Source organism: Pteronotus mesoamericanus, unplaced genomic scaffold (assembly GCF_021234165.1).
Source record: "Pteronotus mesoamericanus isolate MK-2021 breed Mesoamerican mustached bat unplaced genomic scaffold, CSHL_Meso_final contig_169, whole genome shotgun sequence".
Taxonomy (NCBI): Eukaryota; Metazoa; Chordata; class Mammalia; order Chiroptera; family Mormoopidae; genus Pteronotus; species Pteronotus mesoamericanus.
This window is the reverse complement of record NW_026555068.1, coordinates 6,778,322-6,802,601: the sequence shown is the minus strand read 5'-3', so window position 1 is coordinate 6,802,601 and position 24,280 is coordinate 6,778,322. Positions and strand designations below refer to the sequence as shown.

Genomic DNA, 24,280 nt, shown 5'->3' with positions numbered 1-24,280 from the left:
ATGGAATGGGAAAAAATATTTATAAATCATATATGTGATAAGGGGTTAGTGTACAAAATATGTAAGGCACTTACTCAATAGCAAAAAAATAAGCAACCTGAGTAAAAATGGGCAGAGGATCAGGAAGCATTTTTCCACAGTAGACAACAAATGACCAACAGGTATCTGAAAACATGCTCAACCTCACTACTAACTAGGGAAGTGCAAATCAAAACCACAGTAAGATATCACCTCATCCCTATTAGGTAAGCTATCATTAAAAAGACAAGAGACAAGTGTTAACGAGAATATAGAGAAAATGAAACTTCTGTGCTCTGTTGGTGGGAATGTATATGGGTACAGCCACTGTGGAAAATAGTATGGAATTTCTTCAAAAAATTCAAAATAGAAGTACCACATGATCCAGGAATTTTACTTCTGGTCAGGTAACCAAAAGAAATGAAAACAGGATCTTGAGTAGTTATCTGCACTCCTATGTGCATTGCAGCATTATTTATAGTAGTCAACATATAGAAATACTCTGTATAGTGGAATATTATTCCTTCATGAGAAAGAAGGAAATCCTGCCATTTGAGATTAATTGTTGGACCTTAAAGGCATTACGCTAAGTGAAATAAGTCAGACAGAGAAAGACAAATAATGTATGACCCTATAAGTGGAACTTAAAAAACCAAACTCACAAAAACAGTAGAATGGTGGCTCCCAGGAGCTGAGGTGTGGGGTGGTGGAAATAGGAGAGGTTGGTCAAAGGGTACAAACTTCCACATATAAGATGATTAAGTTCTCAGGATCTAATATTCAGCATGATGATTATGATTACTAATATATATTTGAAAGTACTAACAGAGTAGATCTTACATGTTCTCACTACAAAAAAGAAATGGTAATTATGGGGAGTATGGAGGTGTTGACTAAGCCTACTATAGTAATCCTTTCACAAAATATAAGTTTATCAAATCAACATGTTGGACACTTTACACTTACAAAATGTTATACGTCAATTATATCTCAATAAAGGTGGAGAAAAAGAGATTACACCCCCGGCCTCCGTGTGTTCCTCCTTCATTTCACTCCCAGGGATGCAAAGTGACTGATGCAGTTGATGATTTTGGGAGAAGACACTGGGCACGGGTAGCTCAGTCCCTTCTGTCTTCTCTTTTCAGATCTACCTGCCTGCAGAGAGGGTGCATTCTGGTCTGCTCTCTCAGCCATGCAGTAAATTTAGCAGGGCAGGCTCTGCTTCTGTGGGGGGAGGCCTGTGGTTGTCCAGAGCAGCCTGTGACTAGGCAGGTAAGTTTGATTTTGGGGTGCAGAATTAGGAAGCCCAGTTCCTTGTTTCCATAAGTCATGTTAACTGCTTTATTGATAGTAAAGATAATACCTTGGTCTCTAATTATCAGCCTCCCTGTCTCCCTTCACTAGTTATGAACTTGCTCAGGCAGTAGTGGCATGTAATGTACCGAGCGGCCATTAGCCCAATATTATGGTATAATATGTAAATATTAAGCAATATTTCGTTTGAGAAGGTGAAGGATGGGCATTGGGGTTGTGTTAGAAGGCGAAATTCTTATCTATCATAAGGACATTCGTTGATGATGTCTAAAATAATTAAATTAAGAAATAGGATACTACTTTAAAATAGGGAAGGAATTACCACAAGAAGGGTGGTTGTCTCTGAAGGCTAGGATGGCAGACTAGACAGAAATGGGTCATAGTTATCTCATCATAAGCACTTTTATCACTATTTGATTTTTAACCGTGTGCATGTATTATATTGTTTTAAAAAATGACAAAATAAAAATGAAGGTCAATTGGCACCCTCTTCTTTAGAAGTGATTTTGGAAGTGATCTGTCAGCCTGACTGAGAATAGTACAACATTGACGTTCAGAGACTTTCGTTGACATCTCAGGCCTAGTGAGTCTGTGGTGGGGAGAGTTCATGACAGCGATGATGTAGGTCACTGGAAGGCTTGATTACTTCCAAATGTACTTTACCAAAGGTGTGAGATTTTTCTCTGAAACTCTTGTGATAACAGAAAAAAAAGTGCTGATGGGCAGGTGTGAAAATCATAGCCAACAAAATATGCTTTTGTCTTTTTTTAAAATTAAATTTATTGGGGTGACATTGGCTAATAAGATAATATAGATTTAAAATGTACTGCTACATTTCTATGATACATGGTCTGTATGTTACATTGTGTGTCCACCACCCAAAGTCACATCATCTGTCACCACATAGTTGACCCGCTCTACCCTTTACTGTCCCACCCTTTCTTCTGGTAACCACCATACTGTTGTCTGTGTCTGTGAGGTTTTGTTTGTATGTTTTTCTTATTTATTTGTTGCTTTCAATTTTATATCCCATGTATGAGTGAAATCATATGATTTTTAACTTTTTCTGTCTGACTTACTTTGCTTAGCATGATATTCTCAGGGTCCATCCATGTTGTTGCAAATGGCAGTATTACACCTTAAGGCTAAGTAGTATTCCATTGTATGTATCTCCCACATCTTCTCATGCCTTTTTCTTTTCCCAAAATGTGACATAAGAGAAGGAAAAAAGATTTACTATGAACATGACTCTGCTTTAGAAATTGAGCATGCTTCAGGTTTGGTGGTGGGTTTGATGTCTTTGCTCCTTTCTAGGAATAAAACATCCATGTTTAATGAGTTGACTCTGTACGTTCATTTTTCATAAATATGCATTTGAAGATAGTGTGTTCTCGCTTAGAACATACAGTGTTTGTTAATTACATATTCAGATCTTTCACATTCTTATCTATTATTTAGTTTTTTTTTTTTAGTAGCACTGAATACTCTTCTACATTTAATCTCACCTACTTTTGTGAGTACTTCTGTAGGATAGATTTCTAGTCGATTTTTAAATTAAGAGGCATGTACATTTAAAATCTGATAGACACTGCCCGTTTATCCTTCAGTAAGGTGGCAGCAATTTCCATTCCACTAATTGTGTATGAGGGTGTCTTATTTTCTCCCACACTCTTGCTAACATTGTTTTGTCTTGGTTTCATGTTATGCTTAGGAAAACTTTTTGTATTCCAATATAATATAAATATCATGTGTTTTCATTTTGTATTTTTATAATTTGGTTGGGCTTTGGTGTTTACTGGCACAGTTTAATTTATTAACGTTTCATTCTATTTCTATGATCTTATTTAATGCTGTTTTAAATGTTTTAAAAATATTTTCTCCTTTATCTTCCTCTCTTCCTAGATTGCACAAATTGTATATTTGTGTGGTATGTGTGTGTATGAGTTCAGTTTGGACAGTTACTTATCTTTTTTCATTATACTACTAGTTCTTTTTATAGCAAGAAAAACACATTAATATAGTTTCCCCACCAACATCAGGAATAAAAATAATGTCTATTGATTTCCCCCATGTAAGATGTATCATTGTTACATTCAAACCCGCACAGACTTTTCTTTTCTGTTGGAAAAATATTGGCTTTAAACTCCAGTTTATTATGTTTTCATACTGTGTCAACACCATTTATGTACAAGAAGGATAGGAAATGCTTGGTATGTGTACCTGTACTCACACACTCATGGGACCAAACACCAACATTTTGTATAGCTGTGAAATAGGATACGTTGGATCCTATTCTTTCTGGGTTTTGCTAAAGTCTGGACTCTGGCACTTTGAGCAGACTATTGCTACATTTTTATTTAGGAGAGAAACTAAACCGAAAGTGAAAAAAAGTGGAAAAGGAGAACTCCTCAGCTTCTTTTCTGTTGTCCCAGGTAGTTCATCTTTGGCTTCAAATATATGTCCTGAAATCGAAAGTGAGAAATACTGTAGTTTTCTTCCTCTGAATATTTTACTTAGGATTTTCACCTCTATATTTGGAAGGATAGATTACAGTTTTATCACTGTTTTTGGCCTTTGTTTCATCTTTCCTTTTTTGATCAGTTATGCTTATATTAATTAATTTTACTTACTTTTCTACATGTGCAAATATGTAATGTGGGGATAACCATTGCTTAAAATTTTGAAAGAGTTCCTAACCAAAGAAATAATCTATGCCCAGGTCTTTTTTTTCTGGCTAGTTTTATTAATGTGTTCAATTTTTCTTTACTCATTACTTCATTCTTTTCAGATCTGTAGGAACTTCCAGTGTGTAAATGCTTCTGTCCTGAATTATGACTGTGATATTCAGAAGAAGTGTCATGGACATGGGGTAAGGCATATGCTCTTTTGGTTTGTCCGTGGAAGTAATGCTGATTAATGAGGAATCCCCGTGTTGTGTGAGACTTCCTAAGATTTTTAGATTTTTAGACCTTGGGGAATTTAGATACCTGATAAAGTTTTATTCTTAAAGAGTGTCTATGGATTTGCATGAATGTAGTTCTTTCTCTTGGTTTCCATTCTAGAGTTCATGATTCAAAGCAGCATTCACAATTAATAAAAATGGTATTTTGATTGTTTTGAAGGTATGTAATAGCAATAAGAATTGTCACTGTGAAAATGGCTGGGCTCCCCCAAATTGTGAGACTGAAGGATACGGAGGAAGTGTGGACAGTGGACCTACATACAATGGCAAGTAATACAGAAGATTAGTGTGGTCTCCAGGGACCCGAGTCAGCAGTTGAGCATCTGTGTACCTCTCCCACGCCTCTCACATCAGTTGTATGTTACATTATGTTGGTTCTGCCTCTTACATTTTTCACAAATATTTCCATTTTTTTTATCCCTATTAATTATCTTCAGTTTCTTGCCTGGACTTACGTAATAGCCTCTTAATTAGGCTCCCTCTTTTCCATCTTGCTTCCTAACGCACAGTCCACACTATATTACAGAATTTTCATGTTTTCCTTCAAGAACTCTATTTTGATTATGTCAGTATCTTCTTTTAAATTCAGTGCTTCTGCATTGTTATTAGAACGTAGTACACAAATCCTTGACATGGCTTAAATGCCCTGCATGATTAATGCCCTGGTTTAACTTCTCCAACTTCATTTCATTATGCTTAAGACACTGTAACTTCCTTTACTTCTTCTAATAGGCTACTCTCTATTACCTCTGGGCTTTCATACCATATTATATTCACATTGTTGGAACTTGGCTAATTGCTACTCACATTTCAGTATTTCCCCTTGGGAAGTTTTCCCTGACTGCCTAAATCTGATTTAATATGTCCTTTCTATTCTCCTGTTACTGTAAGCACTAGCACATACTACAGTAATTACTTATATACTACTTATTGTTATTCCCTGATGTCTATGAATGAACTCCTTGATACCAGTATCTTTGTGCTGAGAAGATACGCTTTCTTTCTCTTGGGTAAATATTAGGTAGAATGGTTGACTCATAGTGTAGGTTTATGTTTCGCTTTTTAAGAAACTGCCAAACTGTTTCTCAAAGTGGCAGTATCAGTTTTCATTCTGTCCAGCTGTATGTGAGGGTTCCAGTTTCTCCACATTCTCTTCAATACTTGGTATGGTCAGTCTTTTTAATTTTAGCCATTCTAAGAGATGTGTAGTAGTATTTCACTGTGATTTTTTTTTTCATTTAAAAAGCTACTTTACTGAGCTATGATTGACATACAAAAAGATATACATATTTAATATATACAAATTGATGAGTTTAAAGATAATTATATACCTGAGAAATCATTGCTACAATTTTTTTAAAATTTGTATTTCTCTAACTACTAATGATGTCGAGCGACTTCTCATGTGCTTTTTTGCCGTCCACATATCTTCTTTGGTGATGTGTCTGTTCAAATCGTGTGTCCAGTTTTTAGTTAGGTTGTTTGTCTTCTTGATTTTTGAGAGTTCTTTATTCTGCATATAAGTCCTTTATGAAAAATACTTTGTAAATATTTTCTCCTGGTCTGTTAACTTCAGCTTTTATTTGTTCTTCTTTTTATAGTTTCTTAGGATAGAAGGTTAATCAGGTCATTGATTGGAGACATTTTTTTCTTTTCTTAATATAAACATTGTAATGTCATCAATTTTCTTTTAAGAAGTATTGTTTTTGCACCCCACAGATTTTGATATGTTGTGCCTTCATTTTCATTCAGTTCAAAATAACTTCTAATATACTTTTTATTTCTTTGACCCATGAATTATTTCGAAGTGTGTTACTTTGTTTTATAGTGTCTGGGGGATTTTCTGGCAATTTTAGTGTTATTGATTTCTCATTTACTCCACTGTATTCAGAGAACATACTTTGTATGGTTTGAATTCTTTTGTGTTTTTGACACTTGTTTTATAGCCCAGAAGGTGGTTTATCTTAGTAATAAGTTTTGTATATACTTGAAAATAATTTGTATCCTTCTATAATTGTGTGGAGCATTTTATAAATAGTTCAATTAGTTGACAGATGTTTAAGTCTTCTATATCCTTACTGATTTTGGAATACTTGTTCTCTCAGTTATTGAGAGAGGAATATTGAAATCATTGGCTATAACTGTTAATTTGCCTATGTTTTCCTGGCAGTTTTATTAGTTTTTGCTTTATGTATTGTGAAGCTCTGTTATTAGGTGCATAAGCATTTAGGATTGTTCTGTCCACTTGATATATTGACCCCTATAATTACGAAAAAGCTCTCTTTATACCTGCTAATACTCTGTTCTGCAATTAGATATTAATATAGTTATTCTAGATACCTTTTGATTAGTCAGCATGGGAAATACTTCCTCATCCTTCTACTTTTAATCTTTATGTCCTTATATCTATTCTTTTTTTTAAACCTCACCCAAGGATATATATATTGATTTGAGAGAGAGGAAAGGGTGGGGAGAGAGAGAGAGGAGACCATTGATGTGAGAGAGAAACATTGATTGGTTGCCTCCTGTGTACGCTCCGACCAGGGACCTAACCTGCAACCTAGGTATGTGTCCTGATCAAGGATCAAACCTGCAACTCTTTGGTGTACAGGATGATACTCCAATCAACTTAGCCATTTGTCCAGGGCTTGTTTCTTTATATTTAAAATAGGTTTCTTGTAGGCAGTATGTAGCTGAGTCTTGCTTTTTTATCTAGTCTGCCAGTCTTTGTCTTTTGATTGAGTTGATCAGACATATTTAATTGATTATGATATGTTTGGGTTAAATCTACCATACTGATATTTTTGTATCACAGTTTATATCACTTCAGTATGCTTCCATTTATCTGCCCCTGCCTTTTGTGCCTTGATTTCTCATTTATTCCACTCTATTCAGAGAACATACTTTGTATGATTTGAATTCTTTTGTATTTTTTTACTTCTACATATGTTATGAACCCTACAATACACTGTTGTTATTTTTGCATTAAACGGCTGATTATTTTTAAAAGAGGTTTAAATAATAGGAAAAGCCTTTGTATTTTCCCACATAGTTTACATTTCTGGTACTCTTCCTTTTTTTTTAGAGTCATATTTCTATCTGGTATCATTTAATTTCTGCTTATAGTACTTCTTTTCACATTTCTTATAATGTAGATCTACCAGTGACAAATACTTTTAGCTTTTGTATATTTGAAAGAGTATTTTGCCTTGAATAATAACTGGGTAAAAAATTCTAGGGTGAAGTTTCATTCCCATTTTACTTCGTCAAAGATGTTCCTACACTGTCTTCTGGCTTGTCTTTCCTGAGAAATCTGCAATCATCTCTCTTTTGGTCTTCTGTTTGTAATGTGTTTTTACCCTCGAGTTGCTTGTAAGATTTTCTCTTCATCTCTGATTTTTAATATTTGATAATAATGTCCTTGGCATACTTGGGATGTGTGAAAACTTTTCAATTTGTCCTTTTATAGTTTTCTTCAAATTTGGAAAAATTTTGGCCATTTTCTCTTCAAAAGTTTTTTTTATAATGTTTTATTTATGTAAAACACAATAATTAGGTGCTTTATTGAATTATGTGCAAATATATGTCACATATAGCGCGTCCAGACATTAACTGACTTCAGTAAGGAAGCTTTTCTAGCCAGACCTTTTACATCTTAGATTTTTTTTTTCAATTACAGTTTACATCCAATTATTCTGTATTATTTCAGATGTACAGCCTAGTGGTGAGAAAATCATGCACTTTACAGAGTGGCCCTCCGATGGTACCCACCTGACCCCATACATAGTTATTATGATATCATTGACTATATTCCCTATTCTGTAATGTACATCCCTGTGACTATTCTGTAACTACCAATTTTTACTTCCTAATCCCTTCATCTTTTTCACCTAGCCTCCAGCCTCCCCCACTCTGAAAACTGTCAGTTTGTTCTCTGTATCTACGAGTCTGTTTTTATTTTGTTTATTTTGTTCTTTAAATTCCACATATAAGTGAAATCCTATGGTATTTGTCTTTCTGTGACTTATTTCACTTAGCATAATACCTTCTAGGTCCATCCACGTTGTCACAAAAGGTAAGATTTCATTCTTTTTTATGGCCAGGTAGTAACTGTGTATATATACCATAGCTTTTTTGTCTACTCACTTATCAACAGGCATCTGGGTTGCTTCCATATCTTGACTATTGTAAATAATGTTGGAGTGAACAGCTGGTGCATATATTCTTTTGGATTAGTGTTTCAGGTTTCTTTGGATATATTTGTGGAAGTGCAACCACTGGGTCATTAGACAATTCCATTTTTAATTTTTTGAGGATCCTCCACACAGTTTTCCATAGTGATTGCACCAGTCTGCATTCCCACCAACAATACACTAGGGTTCCCTTTTCTCCACATCCTCACCAGCACTTCTTGTTTGTTGGTTTATTGATGAGAGCCACCCTGACAAGTGTGGTGTGGTATCTCGTTGTGGTATTGAGCGACTTTTTTTTTTTCCTGTTTTCCTCTTTCCTTCAGGGACTCCCAGTACATATCTATTTGATAACCTGAAGTTTTTTCACATCTCATTTACTTGCATTGATTATTTTATTGTTTATTCTCTGTGTGTGTTTATGAATAGTTGCAGTTGTTATTTTCAAGTTTGCTTTTCTTCTGTGTATCTGATCTTTCATTAATTCCATCACTGTAATTTTCATTTAAGACGCTATATTTTTTATCCCTGTAAGTTCTATTTGTTTCTCTCTTGTTGGTATCTTTTATGTCTCTACATTGCAGGTTCAATCTTTACTCTAGCTTCTTGAACATGGAATACAGTCATAGTAACTTCTGATCTCCTTGTCTGCTAATTCTATCATCCGTGTCATCTCAGTCAGTTTTGATTGATTTTTCTTTTCATTTTGAATCATATTTTCCTGCTTCTCTGCATGCCTTGTGATTATTTACTGGATGCCAGAAATTGTGAACTTTGCCTTATTGGATACTAGATATTTTTGAATTTACATTGATGAACTTTGTTCTAGTGTGCTTATGTTACTTGAGCATAGTTTATGGTTTGATACCTTTGAGTGTCACTTTTAAGCTCTGTTAGGGAGGACCAGAGCTGCATTTAGCCCAGGGCTAATTTGCCCTGTTATTGAGGCAAAACCCCTTCTGTTTATTCTAGTCATTGCTGTAGTGATTATGGAGTTTTCCACCGGAAATGGTAGGAACAGGCACTTTTCCCAGTCCTGTGTGAGTTGTGAGATTCGTTCTGACTAACTCTTACTGGTAATTCTCTGGCTTCGGGTGGTTTGCTTACATGCATACGTAAATCAGCACTCAGTATGTGAGCGGAAACCTCTGCACAGCTTTCAAGTTCTGTCTGTGTAGCCCTCTCCTTCTGGTTCTTTGGCCAGTGAGCTCTAGCTGCCTGGGGGACAACCAGCTCCATCTCAGTACAAGGAGATCACAGAGTTTTGCGTGGGTTTTCTGACTCATTATGATCTGTTAACTTTTATTAGGCAGCAAACTGGGACAATTGTAAAGCTTGCCTTATTTTTTTTCTGTCTTAGGTATCACTGTACTTCATTGCCTGATGTCCAACATTTTGAAAAGTGTTGCTTAATATATTTTGCCTGGTTTACTCGTTGTTATAGCTGGCAGAATAAATCTGGTCCCTGTTATTCCATCTTGGCTAGATGTAAAAGTCAGAAATAATGGCTGTGTATCATTCCATTGAGTGGATGTGCCATAACTTGACTTAGCAGTTTTGTAATTATTTGACATTTAAGTTGTTTCAAATTTTGGGTATGCACTGATACCATTGTGATGTATATCTTAATATTTAGGCATTTTTTTTCCAGTTGGAGGATAACTTTCTAGAAATGAGATTACTAGGTTGAAGTGTATAATTTTTATGATTCTTCATAAAAATTCTATGACAAACCCACTGCCAGTATTAAACTCAATGGGCAGTAACTACAAACATTCCTCTTAAGATCTGGAACAAGACAGGGATGCCTTCTTTCACCTCTCTTATTCAACATAGTACTGGAAGTCCTAGCCCCAGCAATCAGAAATGAAGAAGAAATAAAAGGATCCAAATTGGAAAGGAAGAAGTAAAATTTTCTTTATTTGCAGATGACATGATACTGTATATGGAGGGCCCTAAAGATTCCTCCAAGAAACTACTAGAACTGATAAATGAATTCAGTAAAGTAGCAGGATAGAATACTAATACCCAGAAATCAGTTGCATTTTTATATGCCAATAATGAACTATCAGAAAGGGAAATTAAAAAAAACAATCCCATTCACAATGTATCAAAAAGAATAAGCTATCTAGAAATAAATCTAACCAAACATGTAAAAGAACTGTACTCAGAAAATTAGAAGACACTGAAGAAAGAAATTGAGTAGGATACAAATAAGTGGAAGCACATACTGTGTTCATGGATAGGAAGAATTAACATTTTTAAAATGTCCATGCTACCCAAAGCAATCTATAGATTCAGTGCAATTCCTGTCCAGATACCAGTGACATATTTCACAGAACTAAACGAACATTTCAGAAATTTATATGGAACCACAAAAGGCCCCATGTAGCAACAGTGATCTTGGGAAAGAAGAACAGTTGGAGGAATCATGATACTTAATATTAAACTGTGCGAAAAGGCCATAGTAATCAAGACAGTATGGTAAAGCATAAAAACAGACACATAGATCAATAGAGAGCCCAGAAATACACTCATACTTTTTTAGTCAATTAATATTTGACCGAGGAAGCAAGCACATACCGTAGGCTAAAGAGAGTTTATTTAATAAATGGTGTTGGGAAAATTGGACTGATACATGCTGAAAAATGAAACTAGATCACTTTCTTATACCACACACAAGGATAAATTCAAAATGGATTAATGACTTAAATGTTAGGCCCAAAACCATAAAAATCCTGGAAGAAAACACAGGCAATGAAATCTTGGACATTGCTCATAGCAATATTTTATATAATATATTTCCCCAGGCAAGGGAAACAAAAGAAAAAGTCAACAAATAGGAATACATCAGACTGAAAAGATTTGTTACAGCAAAGGAAACCATCAACAAAATAGAAAGACAACCCACTGAATGGGAGAACACATTTGCTAATACATCTGGTAAGGGGTTAATGTCCAAAATTTATAAAGAACTTATAAAACAACACCAAAGAAACAATCTAATTAAAAAATGGGCAAAGGACCTGAATGGACACTACTCCCCTAGGACATTCAGGTGGCCAGTAGGCATATGAAAAGATGCTCAATGTCACTGATCATCAGAGAAAATACAAGTTAAAACCACAACGAAGTATCACCTCACACCTGTCAGAATGGCTATTATCAATAAAGAAAAAACAAGTGCTAGTGAGGATGTGGAGAAAGGGGAACACTTTTTCACTATAGATGGGAATGCAAATTGGTGCAGCCACTGTGGAAAGCAGTACGGAGGTACCTTAAAAATTAAAAAAATAGAACTTCCTTTTAACCTGGTGATTTCACTTCTGGGAGTATATCTGAAGAAACCCAAAACACTAATTCAAAAGAACTCAGGCACCTGTATGTTCTTTGCAGAGTTATTTACAGTTGCCACGATATGGATATGGAAGAAGCCTGTGTCCATCGGTAGATGAGTGGCTAAAACAACTATGGGACATTTACACATGGGAGTACCACTTGGCTCTAAAAAAAGAATAAAATTTTGTCCTTTGCTACAGCATGGATGGACTGGTGAACATTATGCTAAGTGAAATAAGCCAGTCAGAAAAAGGCAAATACCATATGATTTCACTCCTATGTGGAATCTAATGAACAAACTGAACTATCAAGCAAAATATAGACAGACTCATAGATAGGGGGCAGGCTGACAGCTCTTGGGGAGCTTAGGGGGTGGACGGATTGGGCAAAAAGGAAAAAGGACTCATGGACATGGACAGCAGTGTGGTGATTGCAGGGGGAAGGATAGAAGGGAGTAAATGATAATGGAAAAAACTACAGTAAAAAAACTAAAAGAAAATTCTAAATGAATTTGAGTAATGCTACTGACTGTATGAAGGTACCAATTTCAATATAACCTATCAATGTTGTATACTTTAATCAAAATTTTATCTACTTATTAATAGGTATAAAATGATACATCAGGCTTTCTTTAATTTTTTATATTTGTAATTGGGTTGAATGTTGTTTCATGTAGTGTCAGACATCTTTTAACAGAAATATCTGGTACTATTATAGGGTTATACATTATAGCACTTTTATAGCATTTTTAAATAACAAAAGATTAGAAGAATGACAGTATCACTTGGGTACTGGTTAGGTAAACTATAGGACATCCTTGCAATATAGTTTTGTATAGCTGTACAGAAAATGAGATGGTCCTTTATGTACGATTTGGAAAGATATATAGATAAGTTATGTACTGAGTAGTGTTTAAGGTATGATACCTTTTATGTAAGATAGGGTTGACAACAAAAATATTTTGTTCTTATATTTGTATGAAGAAATACTGTAAGATAATAAAAGACATTAATAAAAGGAGTATTTGGGGAAGGCAAAAAAAGTGGGCAGCAATGTGGTGTAAACAGAATTTTCAGTGTATTTAATTTTTATCAATTTGATTTTTAAACAATGTGAAAATGAATGTAAAACATTTATAATCACCTACTGTGTTCTAGTTAATATGAGTTCAGTTCTGATTTAATGATCATTAATATAAATTTTTTCTCTCTAGAAAATACTGCACTGAGGGATGGACTTCTAGTATTCTTCTTCTTAATTGTTCCTCTTATTGTATTTGCTGCTCTTGTCTTCGTCAAGAGAAATCAACTACGGCAAAGATGCTTCAGAAAGAAGAGATCACAAACATATGAGTACTTACATTTTTTTCTTTTAAATTCATATAATAATTTAAGTAATTTTAGTATGACAGTCGTATCATAGAGGCAGGTTTAAATCATCTCTCTATTTTTTGACATGATTAGCAGGGGTACAAGAATAGTGATGACTCAGCCACTTCTTAAAATGGGGAGGGGGAAGAGATTATGGCAACCAGTCTACTACAGAAAATGCCCCTGAGAGTTCATTTTGCTTGACATTGATCTCTGATAGTGGGGTAAGTAGGATTTTGGGTGACAGTTTTTTTTTTTTTTTTGACTTCTTAATTAGAGATTAAAATATGGGATAAAGATTTAAAAATGTAAATGTTGAAAATTTTTCTTTCATGTCTATGTTAAGGATCACTTCTCACAGAGGAAGAGCTCTTCAAATCACAGTTTTGGAACAGATTTTGTGAATTATAAGCTTTTACAGATTAAGTTTTGGTGGAAGAAAGGTTGTCATAGTTCAGATATATCTAATCTATTGTGTTGGACTCTTGTACCACTATCTGTCAACTATCACTTATATGTTGGCATTATAATGTAGTATAGATTAGCTTAGACCTTGTAATCTAAATTTATGTTTCAGTTTGTCATTTATTAGAATTATGAACTGGAATAATATATAAAACTCTTTGAGCCTTGGTTTACTTCTTCTAAAATAAGAATAGTACATTACCTAGGTCTTAAAGTTGAAATGAGAATTAAATGGAAAAAAAATTAACAAATAAAACCCATGGCACATTGGCTGGCACAGTGTAATTACTTAAAAATTAATTTTTATTATGTTAATGATTTTAAAATATGGGATTGGTTAAAAAGTCTGTTTAGTTTTTTCCATAAAATAAAAGACATATTTTTCATTTCACCAGTAGCTTTATTGATTTGGATATTTTGAGTATGTCAGCTATGTCCCCCATGGTAGAACATTGATTGTTCTCAATTAATGTCTCGATTTGATCACTATCTACTTCCATTGGTCTACCCGACTGTGGAACATCATCCAGTGAGAAATCTCCAACATGATGCAAACCACTTTTGACATGTTTGTTCCATCAGTCACCCTCTCCACCACTGCACAAATCTTTTTTGCCTTTCAGTTGTATTTTTCCCTTTCTTGAAATAATAAAGCATAATATGCTGAAAATGATACATATTTTCTTCCATCTTAAATATTAAAATGGCTACACAAAAATTCACCAATTTTGATAGTTTTTTTTTTTAAATGCACGCTGATATGACAACAGCCACAATACAGTCAAACAAAATTGTTTAGAATGAAGTTAAAGACAGCTAGGCACTGGTAGAGCCATCATATGGAAAAAAACCAAATGAACTTTTGGCCAACCCAATACACATATCTCTTGATTGCTTAACCTTTACTTCATTGCCCTATTTTTCTCACTTACTGCAGAATATTTTCCTAGAGTATTCTGATGTTAGCTTTAATTTTTAACATATTCTAAACAGATTTACTTTGTTACACACTTCAGACTGACCAAACCATATAATTCCCCAACCTGCATCTCCAAAATTTTAGTTCCATAGCTATAGCTTTCTCGTATACATCTCTTTCTGCTGTTGCCTCAGTGTGTCTAAACTTAACTGGTATCTTTCCAGCTAGCTCATTTGCTCCCCTGGACTTCCTAATTTTTGGAGTGACTCCCTCAGTTTTGCATATGCAGCCTAAGCATATGCCAAATTGACCCAACTTTATAATTTCTTAGAATTTCAGTTTATTTAATTGTGGGGTGGGATTAATCAAACTTTCTAATACTGTAAGGATTAAAGATGTGTGAAAGCTGTTAAAAATGCCAGGAAAAAAATTAGCTATCATGATCATCATATCACCACTGTCAGCATCATTATTTGGTTTTGGGGAAAATGCAAGGTATGTGTAATATTTTACATAGAAGTGTTTTAATTTTAATGTAGCTCAAAAGTAATTGTCTTTCAGGTCAGATAGCAAAAATCAAGGGAAAGTTTCTAGACACCCAGTGAATGCTCCTCGACATGTTTCTCCAGTGACTCCTCCCAGAGAAGCTGTAAGTTTAAAATGAAAAATTCTATTTCTTTACTCTTATTATGGTTTCAAGTTTTTAAAGATTAAAAAAATCATTGTCACATAGGTATAGACAGTTCTTAAGAATTGAGGAATGTGGTCTGTAGGTAGTCTCTGGGTTAGTTAAATACTGGTAGGGTCCCTGGCTCAGAGGAGAAGGAAGACATCTAGATAATAAGAATGTCTTGCTTTGACACCAAGATTGGGAAATGACATGGGGTTCATGAGCTCTATCTGTTTTCAATGCCTGGCTTCCCTGGGGCATGTTGTCAAAGACCTGGTCCTGAGCTCCTGGAATACACTTAACGTCTCAGCAGGGGGACCAGTAACAACCACTCCTCTGACTTGTTTTAGGAAGTATTGGGATAATGACATACTTTTTTTCTCAGCTGCATATAGTCCTAAGAAATATGTAATATTACTTTATATGCTTCTTAAATATTTTAAAAATTATGTTATTTTTAAATTAAATTTGTTGATGGGGACATAGGTTAATAAAATTATGCAGGTTTCAAGTGTATTCTCTGATACATTATCATCTGTATATTGCATTGTGTGCCCACCACTCAAAGTCAGATCCTCTTCCAGCACCATATATTTGACCTCCTTTACCCTTTACTACCCTCCTACCCTCACTCCCTCTGGCAACCACCATATTGTTGTCTGTGTTATAAGTTTTTGTTTGTTAATTTGTAGATTGACATCTACATCTTTGTCAATACTTGCCAGACTTTTAAAGTCTTTCCAATTTATGTGGACCGAAATGATTAGGTATCCTTCCTCATGTTTTATATATATGGAGTCTCCCTATTCTACTCCTTTTCCCTAGTAAAAAAGAAACAAAAAATTATTATGCCCTTTTTGTCCTTAATTATATATCTTCAAGATTTTCCATATCACTACATATATAGGATAATCATACAGTCACTACCTATAGAAGTTAAAAATTATATATATGCTCTTCATCCTTGACATATTTTTTATGGCAAAATATATATGCCATACAATTTGCCATTTTAATCCATTTTAACTGTACAATTTAGTGGCCTTACACCACTGTCTTTTTAAAAATCCTTTTTATTACCCCCAAAAGAAATTCTGTACCATGAAACAATAAATCCCGTCTATCCTTCCCCCATAAAATTTTGAGAATCTACTTTCCCATTTATACAAAAAGACCATTGGAACTTGATTATGTTGAATCTGTAGATCACTTTGGGTTGAGAGATCTTGACAATACTGAGTCTTTGAAACTATGAACACTAGTTGTCTTTCCATTAATTTAGGTCTAATTTAATTTTTTCAGCCATGGGTTGTAATTTTCAGTGTTTAAGTTTTTAATCATCTTGATTAAATTTATTCCTAGGTATTTTATCCTTTTGGATGCTATTGTAAATGGAATTGCTTTCTTAATTTCCATTTCAGATTGTTCATTTCTGGTGTATAGAAACAAAATTGATTTTTGCGTGTTCATTACATATTTTGCATCACTGCTGAATTCATACATTAGCTGTAGTAGCTTTCTTTGGAATTTTCTCTTTATATATAGGACCATATTATCTGTGAATAGAATAGAAATAGTTGTACTTTTTTTTTCCAATTTCAATACCGTTTATTTATTTAGGTATTTATTCCAGTTGTTCTGGCTAGACCTTCCAGACCTTTCTATGTGTTGCACAGCAGTGGTAAAATCAGCATCCTCGTAATATTTCTGATTTTAGAGGGGAATACTTTCAGTTTCTTGGGCATATTTAAAATTTTCTCCATGTTCTTCCGGTGAAATCTTTGCTGTTGATGCTTAGAAGTCCTTAAGGCAGTCCTGGAAAGCTGTTTTTGCACTTGCAGCTGTTGGTAGAGTCCTTATCTATAACATAGATTGGGAAAGACAATCTCATCTCAAATCTATTTTTAAAAATTGTTAATATGGCAATATCAGCTTTTTGGGGGTTTGTTATTGACGTTATATCTTTTTGTGTCTCAGCTCTAGAGTTTTGTTTTGTGTTTACCATGAGGTTTATATAAAATGTCTCATAGGTAAATAGTCCTTTTTTTTTTTTCCTGATAGCTTCTTATCTTTATTTGCGTATGCAAGTTGGGTACTTTTCCTCCTCCCTTTTTATATTTTTATTGTTGCAAATTGCCCTTTTTACAAGGATGTTTGTTGAATTAGCTATAATTATTTTAAGTGCTTCCACCTTTTACCTTTCGTGTTATTGTAATTACTTGTTTCATACCCCTTTTTGAAATAGAGCTGCCACTTTCTGATTCTGTTTGTCATCTTAAAGTTTTGTGTGTTCCTTTCAACATTTCTTGTAATGCAGTTCTTGTGGTGGGGAACTCCCTCAGCTTTTGTTTGCCTGGGAAAGCCTTTGAGATGCTCCTTCATAGCTGAGTGATAGCTTTGTTGCGTGATAACGTACTCTTGGCTGATCGTTTCTGTCTTTCAATATTTTGAATATATCATTCCCTTTCTCCTGTCCCGTAGAGTTTCTACTGAGAGATCTGATGATAGCCTAATGGGAGTTTCTTTGTAGGTTACTGTCTTCCCCACCCCAGGCCCCGCGTCCCCCCCACCCCTGCTGCCTTTAGAATTCTTTCTTTATCATTGACTTTTGACAGTTTTAATGTATTGTGTCTCAAAAAAGTTTTTTTTTTGCAGTGAGATAATTGTGTTATGTTAGTTTCTTGTACTTTTATGTTGAGTTCACTCCCAGCTTTCAGAAGTTCTCATTTATATTTTTTTTTCAGCTTTTAAAAAAAATTTATTTTAATTTATTGTTTCAGATACATTTGTCTCTGCCTACATTTATATTTCTTTAGATAGGCTCTGTCTTTTCCTTCTTGGGTACCCGTTATCCTTATGTTGCCCTTCCTAATTGAGTCAAATAATTCTGTTTTCCATTAAAAAAAGTCTTAGTTGTCTCTTCTTTTCTACCTGAATTATTATTTCCAATGCTTTCTAATGCATTACTCATCTCATTAATTGAGTTCTTCAGCTCTAGATTTCTGTTTGGTTCTCTTCTACAGTTTAAGTCTCTTTGGTATGTACTTCTTTTGTTCATTAATTTTATTCCTGAGCTCATTGAATTTTTTGGTATCTCATCAAGTTGTTTCATAACAGGTCTTTTGAATTAATCCTTGTCATTTAGATCACAATCTTTCATCACTTTGAGTTTGGTTTCAGGAAAATTGTTATCTCCTTTTTGTGATAACCATATTACTGTGGTTGTTCATGGGTGGTTCCATTGTTTGCTAGTAATGAGTATGTACCCTATTCTTGTTAATAGTTTCACACCATTCTATCTTATGGATTTTCCATAGATTTAAAAACAGATTGTTTCAAATCTCGTTACCACAAAAAATGCAGCATCAGACATTCTTGTACATAGGTTTTTTGCATACATGTAAAAGTATATGCAAATTCCAAGAAGTGGACGCACCTATGGCTTGATGGACGGGGATGGAGACAGATTTTTGCATCATTTCTCTATTTCAACAGTACAAACAAATCACTCCCTGGGGCAAACAAAAACAAAAATAAAAAAGATCATCTGTTCCATAGCAGGTTCCAGGGAATGTTCAAGCTCTCCTTCAACACTGTGCATATTGAGCATATTCTGCTGCTCACAGAGCTTTAGTTGATAGTGGAAACATCTTAGTCAAGAACCCTTCAGCAGTGATTTAGTAATTTCCTCTGATCCTCCCTGACTTTTCCTATGTAATGTAATAAGTGTAAAATTTTCTTACTTTTACTTTCTTATTTAAGGCTGTGTTACAGAGTCTCAATTTGTTGCAAAATTTTCTTTTAACTACCTTGTCAAAGAAGAATATAAGGAATTCCAAAATCAAGGGTTGTAGATTAGTGGTGTTTGTAGTATCACTTAGGCACTGTATAGGCTTGGCAGTACATTTTTGGAAGATTTTATTTAAAATATATTGACTTAGGAAATATGTTACCTTTTAATTAATGTGGTTGATTATAGCTAAGATTATGATACTTTAGTAATATTGAATTTTAAAAAAGTAGCCTTAAAAGAATTAAGTATTCCATATTCAATGGTGAAAATGTTGAATAAGCAAAAATATTTTTTAATGTCAGTATAATAATTAAGTTGCTTGCTCATTGATTTCTAAATATATTGCTTACTTTATATGGAAAATAAACTGTGTAGATAATATATTTATGAGTGTATTGTGGTAATGACTTTTCTTTTCTTTTTTAGCCTATATATGCAAACAGATACCCTGTACCAGCTTATGCAGCCAAGCAGCCTCAGCAGTACCCATCAAGGTCTGAAGCGAGTTTGCTTAGATTATTTGACTAGAATGAAATTCAAGGATAATGTTTAATATTTTTCCTACTATTTTAATTTGATTTAGGACAAGTATTTATTGCCAACAGGTTAGATAGAGCACAATTTACAGATAGGCTTCTGTGAATTTTATATAAGTTTTGTCATTAGTTTAGTGAGAAAATGGAATCTTAAAGAAGCCTCAGCATGGCAGTAAACTTCTGCTGCAGCCGTTTGTGTACAGGAGGTTCAGAAGGAAGGGCCTTTAAATACCCAGCAATAGGGAACCAGGGACTCAGAGGTTATCAGATATAGACTTTAAAATAACTGTGGTGCTTATGCTATGGAATTAATAGTCAAGATTGAGAATTTCAGCACAGAATTAGGAACTTTTAAAGAAAGGAACCAAATTAAAAACTCACTAGATGGGCTTAAAATCAGCAAGACAGAAATTTTTTTTTTTACTAAATTTTACATCACGTAAAATACATCCTACCCCTTCCACCTTCCAAAAGACTTCTCAAATTACAATTGAATAGAAACTCTGAGGTGTGTTCTCCTGTATAATCTTTATTGTACAATAAGAGTGTGTTGAAATCCACCAGAGCATCAAAAGAAGAATATAAAAATTGTGAGACAGATATTCACCAGGTAATGTAGTATGTTCCTGGATTAGTGATATACTAGAATTGATTGACGTGGTTAAGGAAAGGATATCCTCAGGTTAGAGTGTGAGGACTGAGAAGGACAGGTGCAGAAGTCATAGCCAGTTTAACCCTGAGAGTGGATATTATGTTTGAGAGACCTGGAATTTCAGCTCTGTGTGTATTTGTAAGGTTTATACTTATAGTAATTTACTGCCCTTAAATCCTAACAGCACAAGAGGCACTTAATCCACATAGTGTCCAGAATCTTCACAGAACATTTTAGATTGTAAAACAGCATTAATGTAATGTAGGTACTCTATTTTAGACTCTGTTTGGAGCCCTTTAACCATTGCACATCACGTTAGTAATGATCTCAGAATGTGACATACCCTTAAGAATGGGGAACGAAGTTAAGGATGGCGATAGGTTGGGTTTGTAATGAATGTAGCATTAGTTCATTCAGTTGAAACATACAGTTAACTGTGTTTTTTCTTCTCACAGGCCACCTCCACCACAACCGAAAATATCATCTCAGGGAAATTTAATTCCTGCTCGTCCTGCTCCTGCACCTCCTTTATATAATTCCCTCACTTGATTGTTTTACCTTTCCTTTTGCAGATATCTTCAGGGAACTGAGCTAATACTTTTTTTTCTTGATGTTTTCTTGGAAATCCTTTCCTCCTGCTGCAACTATGAATGAAAGCAAAACACCGCAAAACAAACTTTACTAACACAGAAAACGTATCGTGGGAATTGGGAAATATAAGAAGTTCAATGAAGCCAGGGAATTTAGAATAACATTTTCATTTCCATCACTGAATAAGTCTATTCAGTCATCTGTGAAGTTAATGCACCTAACATGGATTGTTATTTTGAACATGTTACTGTAATGATTCTCAAATTAACTGTATTGGTTTAAGATTTGTTATTATGTGTTTAAATGTAACTATGAATTTTTACCTTAGTTATCATTAATGTAGTTTCAGGCTGAACATGAGATAATCTAATACCTGTGAAAACTGACTAACTGCCAATAATATCTAATATTTTTCATCTTGCACAGACTAATAATCATCATATGCTAGAGTCTTGAATAAACGTTTGTTCTGTCTTCAAAAGAATGCGCAAAACCCACAATTAAGTTGTTATAATATTACTTTTTAAGTACAAAATACACTAAAAGTGTATATGTGTGTATTCACACACAGTTATTATCTTTTATTTTTATGATTGTTCTATGGATAAATGATTCTGTGGATTCTATGGATAATAGATTCTGTGGATCTATCTATGGATAATGAATATTAGAAAAGTTAATTTAATAATAGAATTCTATTGTGAATCATGTTAAAACATGACATCCTTTTACAATAGCATTATTTTAATAAAGCATAAACTTTAAGGTACGAAGTATTTAATAGAACTAATCAGATATGCTGTTGATTCATGGCTATAATAAAGCAGGAGCAATTGTATCTTCAATCAGTGGAGCTGTTATAAAACCACTTGAGAATTTCATGAGCACTTTAATTAAGTTTAAAATCTGAAACTTCAAAGCTTGCTATTAATATAATTTAGAATGTTTACATTTACTAAGGTGTGCTGGAACATGTCTCTATTGACACTTTTTCAAAGAAACTAGGTTGGAGAGACGGAGGAAGGAAGGATTTTCTTAGATAAGTGCAAAAAGTTATGTGGCATCTGTGAGGTATGATCCCAGCTGTGTTACAAATGAATTTTCTATGTAAGAAATAGTATGGACAGTAAAATTTTAAGCACTTAAAAATTTTACATAACCTTTCATAATAAAGTTTAATAATAGGTTTGTTTATTAACTGAATTTCATTAGTTTTTCTGAAAATTTTGGTTTGTGTATATATACATATGCAAATATAACATTTACAATAAATAAAATACTTGAAATTCTGTTTTGTGTTGCTTAGTAACTTCTTACTTAGCTATTTATAACTTTATTAATTAAAACATTATACTGGGCAAAACTACTATACTAGTCAAACTTTTACAGGTATTTCACTAATTATTTTAGACTTCTGCCAAATTGTACACCATAGGTTTTTGTTATTAAAGGAAAACATTAGTTTTGAGGAAGACAGCTATTTCAGTTCTCTGAAGATGGTATATTATTTAACAATCGGATATACATTAAAAATGATAAATATTCCCAAATGAAGAATCTTCATTTCAATTTAAATCCCTGAATGAATTCACATGAGATATTTGTGGAAATATTTGTCTTTCATTCATTTGTCTCATTTTTTGCAATTGTAATTCATATTACTGGAATTTTACAGTTGGTAATATATTAACTATGTAACTTAGAACTTCTCTCAGAATGAGATAATTCCTTGAATCTTTAAATATTTAGAAAGTTTTTCTAAAAGACTATTTTATTAGTTCAAATTCTTTTACTTTCATATATATTTACAAATTTATATGCTTTTCACTTTGGTCTGTCTTTGATTTATCTTGGATTGCTATTAAAAATTGTTAAATTTTATGGTCATAGATGCCACTTCAAACTTCAAAAATATTAAAGGGCTTCCTTGCCATCTGCTGAAGGTGTCTTAGTGTTTGAGGATAAATTATATGTAACTTTGGTGTAACTGACTGTATATTCACAAACTTACCTTATTCAGGGTATTGCATTTTCCCTCCCTATCAGGCAAATGCCCAGGTCTCTAACAATATAGTAAAGCACAATGCAGGTTGTCCGAGCACAAACCAGATTTTATTGAATTTCATAAATGTTTTCTGAAATTCTGCCAGCCTGTAGGTGTACATGTTAGGTAGTGTGATACATAAGTTCTGGGTGGAATTGCGTCCTGTAATGGAGAAAGCCATATACACTAGTAAGATTAATATAAAATCTGCTCTGTTAAAATTTTATTAAGGGTTGAGGAGGGGGAAAAAAAAACTAAGAAATAACTAGAAATATTCAAAATTGACAAACCTAAACATTTACTATAATTCTTTTAATGCTATGAAATAAGACCAGATTTTGGTTTTAGCTACTGTCTAAACATAGTGTTGGTGTAGCATTGGGTGCTCCTGTTGAGATACAAGCTAGGTGTCTCTTTTTGTTGCCTTGTTTTAGCTCATGCTATTCTTTTCGGGTTTAGATTGCCCTGTTGAAAATCTATGCATCCGTAGAATTGCATCTGAAATGTCAGTGTAGATGTGGTAATTCCCTAAGTGAGCTTTTTTGCATAACCCCACTTCCCCCACCCCACTTTCTATTTTGTGTGTCTGTTTTTTTGTTAATTAGTATGAGAGTTCATTCTTTGATATTTGGAAAGATTTAAAAGATAGTGCATGTAGGTGGAGATGGGGTGAGGCTGGGAGGGAGGAGGCATTGCAGTCCAAGGGAATAAGACAGTGTTCATTCAGGAAAGACCAGAGGTCATGGTGGCCAAAGAACGGGGGGTGGGAGAAAATAGGTGGCAGTTTGGGTTTGAATATAGAAAATGTTGAACGCTGCTTTGGCTATAATTTTCTACTAGAACATGCATACTGTAACTATGGGCAAGAATCTCGTCCATCTCATTCACTGCACGAATGAATGAATATTCATTGTACTGAGAAGTTACTGAACAAGAGAATGACATCACGTGGATTTTGGCCAAGGCCCTGTGGAGAACCAGGTTGATTGGAGGAAATAGTTGGCAGAGTCTGGTTAAAAGTACTTTTGGATAGGTAGGAAAAAAATGTAGCAGGCTCTTTCCAAAGGTATCAAAATCTATTCACTTTCTTCATTCTTGGAATCTAGTTTTTTTAAGAAACCATTCAGCTAGGTTTTTTTTTTTTTTTTTTTTTTTTTTAGAAACGTAGCTTAATAAGTATATGCATAGTTGTGTGTGTGCCTGTGTTTTGCATATTTTTCTTGTTTCCTTTTTATTCTAAAATTTATTGGGGTGACCATGGTTAATACGATTATATAGGTATCAAGTGTATTCTATAATACATCATCTGTATATTGCATTGTGTGCTCACCAGCTGGAGTCAAGTTTTCTATTATCATATATTTGATCCCCCTTCATCCATAATTACCCTCTCGCACCCTCTGGTAACCACTGGTAA

At 34.0% G+C, this 24,280-nt stretch overlaps 1 protein-coding gene across 1 annotated transcript in view; it reads left to right on the top strand.

The window, feature by feature from the left end:
* ADAM9 (ADAM metallopeptidase domain 9) overlaps positions 1 to 22,110 on the top strand; it is an 88,446-nt gene extending 66,336 nt beyond the window's left edge. The window contains exons 17-22 of the mRNA XM_054565985.1: positions 4,121 to 4,201; positions 4,455 to 4,560; positions 13,037 to 13,175; positions 15,139 to 15,226; positions 19,467 to 19,534; positions 20,684 to 22,110. Coding sequence (XP_054421960.1) covers positions 4,121 to 4,201; positions 4,455 to 4,560; positions 13,037 to 13,175; positions 15,139 to 15,226; positions 19,467 to 19,534; positions 20,684 to 20,777 — 576 coding nt within the window. The 3' untranslated portion in view covers positions 20,778 to 22,110. The remainder of the gene's footprint in view (positions 1 to 4,120; positions 4,202 to 4,454; positions 4,561 to 13,036; positions 13,176 to 15,138; positions 15,227 to 19,466; positions 19,535 to 20,683) is intronic.
* The last annotated feature ends 2,170 nt before the right edge of the window (positions 22,111 to 24,280 follow it).